This window comes from Haemaphysalis longicornis, unplaced genomic scaffold, assembly GCF_048455015.1.
Source record: "Haemaphysalis longicornis isolate Haplotype H1 unplaced genomic scaffold, Haemaphysalis longicornis Haplotype H1 scaffold_4, whole genome shotgun sequence".
NCBI classification, from domain to species: Eukaryota; Metazoa; Arthropoda; class Arachnida; order Ixodida; family Ixodidae; genus Haemaphysalis; species Haemaphysalis longicornis.
Window position 1 is genome coordinate 25,690,383 of NW_027526361.1, and position 7,285 is coordinate 25,697,667.

At 46.8% G+C, this 7,285-nt stretch overlaps 1 protein-coding gene across 3 annotated transcripts in view; it reads left to right on the forward strand.

Annotated features, from left to right (window-relative positions):
• LOC144178378 (protein turtle-like) overlaps positions 1-6,411 on the forward strand; it is a 329,175-nt gene extending 322,764 nt beyond the window's left edge. For 2 of the 3 annotated variants that reach the window (XM_077706169.1, XM_077706170.1), the window contains exons 12-14: positions 558-691; positions 1,581-1,955; positions 3,048-6,411. In XM_077706169.1, coding sequence (XP_077562295.1) covers positions 558-691; positions 1,581-1,916 — 470 coding nt within the window. In that variant the 3' untranslated portion in view covers positions 1,917-1,955; positions 3,048-6,411. The remainder of the gene's footprint in view (positions 1-557; positions 692-1,580; positions 1,956-3,047) is intronic. The other variant, XM_077706171.1, reaches the window with a different exon arrangement.
• Positions 6,412-7,285: the final 874 nt, after the last annotated feature.

Consider the following 7,285-nt stretch of genomic DNA (forward strand, 5'->3'; position numbering starts at 1 on the left):
TAGTTTACAAGTATAGCTTACAACAAATGCTTAAATGTTGGATGGCTGAGCGCAATGCATGCTAGTGGGCAAGCTTTGCTAGTGGGCAAGCATAGTAGTCGACATGCATGCTAGTCGGCAAGCATACTAGTTGACAAGCTTTACGGACGCAATTCACATTGTCGATAAAAGTACTCTGAGTCTAAACGACCCTGTTATTAAAAGAATCTGTGTATTGCAGTGAATGTATTTTGTATTCGTATTGAGCACTTGTATTGAGGCTTTAACTTTAATGAAAGTTAAAACCTTAGTACAAGCGCTGCCGAAGTATTTCAGTCCATTCGCGTAGTCACAATGGGCAATTGATGACTTTATCAGTGTTCCCAGAGCTGCATTCGTACAAAGTGTTTTGGCGAATGACAAAGTGGAGCTGTATTGTCATCCATTCTATGGTCGAGAGGAATGACCTGGCCCTTTGGTAATCCAGCCTTATCGCAAGTTTATTTTGCGTTCAAGTTTTCGTGATTCAAAGCTGAGGTTTCCTGGTCCTCAATTTCCGCCTTTGCCGTGCCTTGCAGTTTTCTCGAGCTACGATGCGGCCCACGAAAAGATGGTTGCGTTGACAGCAGGAATGGATTCGTACGCAACACCCTTGCCACTGAAAGAAAGTCTAGAGGCCCTGGGAAACCATAGGACATCGTCACCAAAAAAAGTAAGTCTCTTAAGCACAGATAATGTTGAACCACACTCAACAAAAGATATATTTCATGTACATTTGGAAATTATTAACCGGTCTTCGACGTGCGATGGTGGTTTGGTGAGGCAATTTTTCGTCCCATCACACCAAACTACGGGACAACCCTTTCCACAGGCTAGCAACTTCTCAAATTGCGGGGCTAGCGACCCACGCGTGGTCCGCTAACAAGTAGCCGTGGTGCGGCCTCGGTCCTTGTACTGATGTGCGCCTGTTGTTCGCGCTTTTGCCGTTACATTTGCTAGACAATTTCGCCGCCTGTTCCTTTTTCTCCCATCAAAATTGATCTCACGGAAAGTTGCATATATACTCGCTGATCACAAACATCACCTCCCAGGCCTTGCTATCACCTTACAATGTAGTCTTACTTTAGTTTTATTCACGGACAGTAAAAAGAACCCTTTCAGATATGTGCCGCAGTTTTACAATGATGTAGGCTTTGCCTAAAGCTGGGCAAGCATCAGCACTTTAGCGTGTCTTTGCCGCTGAGGCAGAATATACAGTTAGACATTCAGTTTGAAAAAGGTGGGTCCAATATTTCTGCGTTAAACGTCACAATTTCGTTTTTCGTTTTTAATCACGGTACAGGTTAATAATTTAGGAATTTCCCAGAAACATTGTGCGTTCACATTCATCCAAGTAGCATTTTTTCACGGTTGCGTGTACTGTTAACTCTCTGAGTAGGCAAATCGAAGCTAATAAACGTTCAGTGGCTGGGCACATATTCCGCAATACATAGCAGGAAGTGGGGCACCACTTCATCGTGAATGCCTGCGTACAGTTCCGGGCAGTGCGGATCTGGATCTTACAAGTGGCGCCCCCTATTATTATCCCCTTGCTCACTTAGCAGCAGCAGCAGCTGCTGCAGCAGGAGGTGTGCGTGGTGAGTGGCATCGGCGGCGGCGAGGTGACCTACGCCGAGCTGTCGTTCCCGAAGGGCGTGGCGGTGGTTCCGGTGCCTCAGACGGGCACGCTACGCCGGACCGGTGCCGGCCACAACGGGGCGGCCGCCGCCATGCCGCAGCTGCCGGAGCCCCCGACGGAGTACGCGCGCATCGACTTCCACCGAACGCTGCGGCCGGTGCCCGGCAACCTGGGCCTCACGGGCGAGGAGCTCGAGGACGAGGGGGGAAGCAGCTGCGAGACGCCGCTCATGGCCAACCGCAGGGAAAGCACCGTCTAGCGGAACCGCGCTGCCGCAGCCACGGACTCGACGCCACGCGTACGTGCGCCTCTCAAGCTCACCCACGCTCGGAAAGGGGAAGGGGGGGGGGGGGACGGCTTTGGTGTGTTGCGAGGTGCACTGCACGTGCGGGGCCTAGCGTGCATGCGCAACATTGTGGTACCGTGCAAATGCGCGTGCGCAGGCGTGCATGGCCGTCTACCCGTCACTGTAAAATGAATTTGTTTGCTACTTTTTCCCTAAGCATCGACTCTTTTACAGTCCTATACATAGCTTGCATGTGACGTCCCCACAGCCCTCTCTGGAGTACTGCTCTCCGCTTTCCCAGTGCTACTCGTGATCGGAGGGGGAGATAAGTTCACGGCCTTCCACCGTGCAAGCGGTGCTCCAAGATGGCCGCTACAGTGACGTCAGTGCAAGCTATGTATAATGGTGCGGCTGAAATGTGCACACCGAACGCTCGAATGTCGCCGGAGTATTGAAAGGTGTCCGGAGAAAACACTAGTAGCAGGGTTAGGGTTACGGCCAAATTCTTTTTAGCCCTCACAAGTACCTAGGTAAACTTCCGATAGGGCCGGTTCGCAAGTATAAGTTCGAGGTATGTCAACGAGTATGTACAGTTGGAGCAGCGATTCAGACTAGGCGAAAAGCGTCATCACAACAATGACGCAGTACGGACACTTCTAAACATCTATACTTCTCACTTCTCAAGTTTTACAGTTGCACAGTTTCGATTTCAGCCACGTCTATACCGCCATTAGATGCCGGTAAGTGAGTTAGTTGAGGGTTTTCTAGAAATGCTGAAGTAGCATGTATGCCGAGGCCACTAGAGAAAAGTGACACTGACGTGATATAAACACAGGAATCCTTTAAGTTTTGTACAACTTGAAGAGCCAGTCTCATGTGAGAAAGCCAGGGAAAGATGAACCTTGTTGCACCCTCCCCCCCACCCCTCGCATATGGCAAGTCAAATTCTCTCTGTGTATGAGAACCGCGAGCCTCCCAAAGTCTCTGTGAACACTACTTCACTTAAAATGGTGTGGATAGTTCCCAAAGTGCGGATAATGTCTCATAGGTGTGGTTGTTTCTCGTCAGTCCTCTTCACTTCTTTCTCCGTTTTCTCATTTGCAGTAAACCCGAGAAAGGGCAACAGCGACGCCCCTTCGTCAGGCTCTGATACGATGCTCAACTAGACATGTGCCATCCCCAGGCGCGGCAGCTCCAATGCCGCGGTGAGCGACGAAGGAGTCCTCCTCGCGATGACGCTTGCTGCCACCATGCTGGGACTCGCCCACGCCGCTCCGAGCAAGGCCGACAAGGACTAGCGTTCTCCTGGATGTGCAGGATGCCGCGCGCTTACATCGCGAACCTCGCACGGCCAGCATTGCATGTGAAAACACGTGCTGTCGCTTCTGCGCACTTGGTTCGCGGACAAGTGCTCTCCGGGCCCATTCAAGCTGCCTCAAACTGCCCATTGGGAGAAAAAAAAAAAAAGAACTCAAGGATTTCATTGCTTGCCTACCACTCAACTCGCGTTCGGCCCCCGAAATAAAGGTGAGAAGGGGGCCCTTAACTGACGGCAGGACCGAGAAAGACACACCTGTTCGAGCATTTCACTGAAAAGGGGGAGTCGAGTTAAGATAGCACCTCTCTCAGCATTATCTTGCTTTTGACCGGAGTCGGTACTGCTCCGTCGCGGCAGAAATCCTAAATGCTGCGTAAGCATACGAACAGGAGTCCAGTTTAAAGCAGCATGAATGCGCCCAAGTACTTGTGCCTTACTGATGGTGCGAAAGCTGGGCAGGCTATGCTTCGTTTCGATGGACTGAAGATCGTTCAGCGGATGCGAGAGCCGCGCACACACCTGACCTAGTCAATTTTCTTTCATTGTACATACACGTGCTTGTCTCACCAACAACAATGTGTAACGGAGATTCCCATGTATATTTATACAATCACGTCGCTCTGTCATCTTGTACCGATCAGAATCATTGTTCGCTCCGTTCTTGAGACCTTGTGTGTTTTGCTCCCAGGCAAGGTTGACAGCCCCTTTGTCGGCTCTCTTTCCCCACCTTCTCCCTTGCCCAGCACTGTTTTTAAATTCTGTAAATCGTCAATTCTATAACATACTTTAATCTACCAAGCAAAAGCCCCGTCGGATGGGAACATGCGACTAAAGGTCGACTGCCACTGCTACACACACGGAGAGGGAATGAATGAAGCGTGCCGCAAGAAAAGTGCAATCATTTGCGTAAATTATTCTGCTTTATTCAGTTTAGCACTTTTAATGGCCCTCATTCATGATATTCTATGTTCTTGAGCAGGAAAATTCTCGTTTTCCTACGTGAGAACATCTCAACGCCCCCTGTGAACGAGCTTTGCTTCGGGCCGTCAAAGACCATTTGTATATCTAAATACAAACATCTATTACCAATCACAAGAGGAGCAAGCTGAAGAAAGTGATGATCAAATTCAAATCATATTAGCCAACTATTTTGCTTTCTTAAAGCGGTGTAATGCTCGTATTGGTTATGGCAGTACAAAAAACAAGTCGCATTTATAACATTCAACACTATAAGGTTTGTTATATGTGTGTACAGTGCACGCTCGTTCAAATTTCCTCACTTTGGTAACATCCTACCTTACGACGATATCCTTACCCGATGTTTACCATAAGCCAGCAGATTATCTGGATCCCGGATGAGAATGGCTTTAATGCCACTTTTAAAGGGGCCCTGCAACATTTTCGAAAAGCGCTTTAACTCTTTCCTTCGAGTCTGGAGCCACTGCGAAAGCTATAGTCATCGCCAGCATGGAGCGTCACTGCGCGATTTGTTCGTCGCACCGGATACGCCTTCCATTTCTGCTTTGTTTTTGTGGCTTTTTTTTTTCGAGTTGCTATCGAAAAGCGTTCATTGCTGCAACTGAAGGAAAGCCGGACAACAGCCGTTACATGGCCTTAGTGACGTAATTATAGCCGTCGCACAACGTCAAGACCGGGAAAGAGAGAAAAATCTTTTGAGCGAGTCTACAAATTATCTGATGGACATAGAGCAGTAATTTTGGCTGATGTACTTTGCGACCCCCTAATCTAAGTAGTGGGTGTGTTGAGTGACTACGTTCTGCAAGCATTTAGGTTTTTAAAAAGTTGAAAAAAGTGTTGCAGGGCCCTTTAATTGAGCGAGCTGTGGACGATTTAGTTAGTCAATAAAATGCGTGGGAAACATGCCCTGCTGAAGAGTGAATCGTCTCAAATTACGCAAATAATTGTTCGCAGTTATTTGTTGCTGACCCCCAAAATTTAGCTCGTTTCAAAGTCAGTAGGGCATTATTTGATGCTGTATTTGTTCTACAATTGTAGAAATGGCAACGCCCCAGAATCGAGATTTCGCATACAGTTAGGCACGCTACAATTTACTGGGTGTTTCAATGAGTGAAGCACCAACATATCATGCATTAAATCATTCGCCGTGCTTCGTACAGTGAAGAGCTGTTTCTTATTTCCAGGGTTTCTTCATTTTTCTCACGTATTTATTATTCATTGAATGCGAAAGTTCGTTTTTGTGTGTGTGTGTGTGTGCGGATGCTGTTACGTTAGTTATTTGTAGACTGTTGACTGCTACGATTGTTGACTTTTTTTCCTTCAAAGTCTACCTATGTTTTGCTCGAGAACTAAGAATCAGCTCACGTGTGATCATGGAGTTCTAACACTTACACAGCTAGCCTTCCAGGCATTCCTTGCGTTTAATGCTCCTTCCAAGCCAGATCCACATTCGGGGCTCTTGCCCCGCGATGTAAGCGGCTACGCCGCTGACTAAGTCACTCATCGGGATTTATTTCGAGCAATCAAACTGACGCCGCACGCACAGTATTGTGCACAGCTTTCCTACTGCTAACCTCATGCACACAACACTATTAGAAGGTCACGGCGCTTTCGCAGTTTCGGGCACCCCATTCCAGTCATGCCCCCTTCTTGTTTTTCGCTTTCGTTGGTAGTCGCGAGTGGTGCATACCGTTGTGAACTTGTCTGTACACAAATACATAGCAGAAGCCAGGTGATGTAAAAAAAATACCGTTGCTCATACCGTTTACAAGCGTTCCTGTGAGTATCTCAACTGCTCGCTTATTAACTAATATTTCCTTCGTAATAATTTGCCGTGTGCTACTGCTGTGTTCTTTTTTGTCATGTGATACAACTCACAAGTGCCTATTTACAGCGAGACGACGACAAGAGGAGGATGTGTACTAGTGCTCCTCTCGGGGGGATGTTCTACTTTGACAATGGCTACCGGCTGGTGCCAAGAGGAAGGTGGAGAAGCTCTATGGCGAGTGCTCTTCACCGAGTACTGTGTACAGTGTAAGATATTGAAGAAAAATTGTAGATTTGCTTTTTTTTTTTACCAACCGGTTCTCTAAGTGTTACATATAGGCTGTGTGCATCAAAAGAGAGGTTATGGATCTCCTGCAAATAAACTATAGTTTTTTTATGTGTTCAGGGCTCTCTTTCCTTTGTGCATTCGTCCTTCCTCTGGAGCTTGGATACAATCAACACCGTAAAAATTTTTGTAAGTCCTGACTCGGCAGGTGGCTCTTCGCACTAATTTTAGATATCGCTCCATTTGTTCTAGTGCTCTTCAGATGTCCCAGTTTTAGGTAGACACTTGGAACTACTGCGGAAGCTCGATACGCCTGAAAGCGCAATACTTTTACCGGTGTTTTTTTTTTTCTAGTGTGTATTTTGTTGTTGCTTTTTCTATGTGGTGCGTTTTCTAAGTGGTGGTCGAGGCAAGAGATTAGCAATATAAAACTTACCGTATATATACCCACAGCGATTCGCGTTTAAATATATTCTGATCGGGCAATACACTCGTAGTGGCATTGCGAACTAGATATTTTGGGAATAAGGATGCGATGATAGCCTTGTGATATACCGAACACGGGCACTTCAGGCGCGTACAAGGCTGTATGCAGCAGAAGAGCGACTTGTCGTCACCAACTGCTTAATGCATTACTGCCTTTTTTTTATATTGCTGACCAGTACACCGTGAAGAGGCATGTACAGAAGAATACAGTAAACTTCAGTTAGACGAACCCGGCCAGGACGAACTCCGTGGTTAATACGAACAACATTTTTGCTATCTTGTAACGTCCACAATGCAAAAAGAACCTACGCTTAAGACTAATTTCTGATAATACGAGCAAATTTTCACGATCCCTTCGAGTTCGTCTTAACAGGAGACTATTTTAGTTTAAAACAATTAATATTTCAGCACAACAGAAATATCACCTTACAGATATTTTTTTTTTAATTCTAATATTGCCTCGTATGTATTTGCACTAGTACTGGACGTAGAAAGATAGACCCGTCT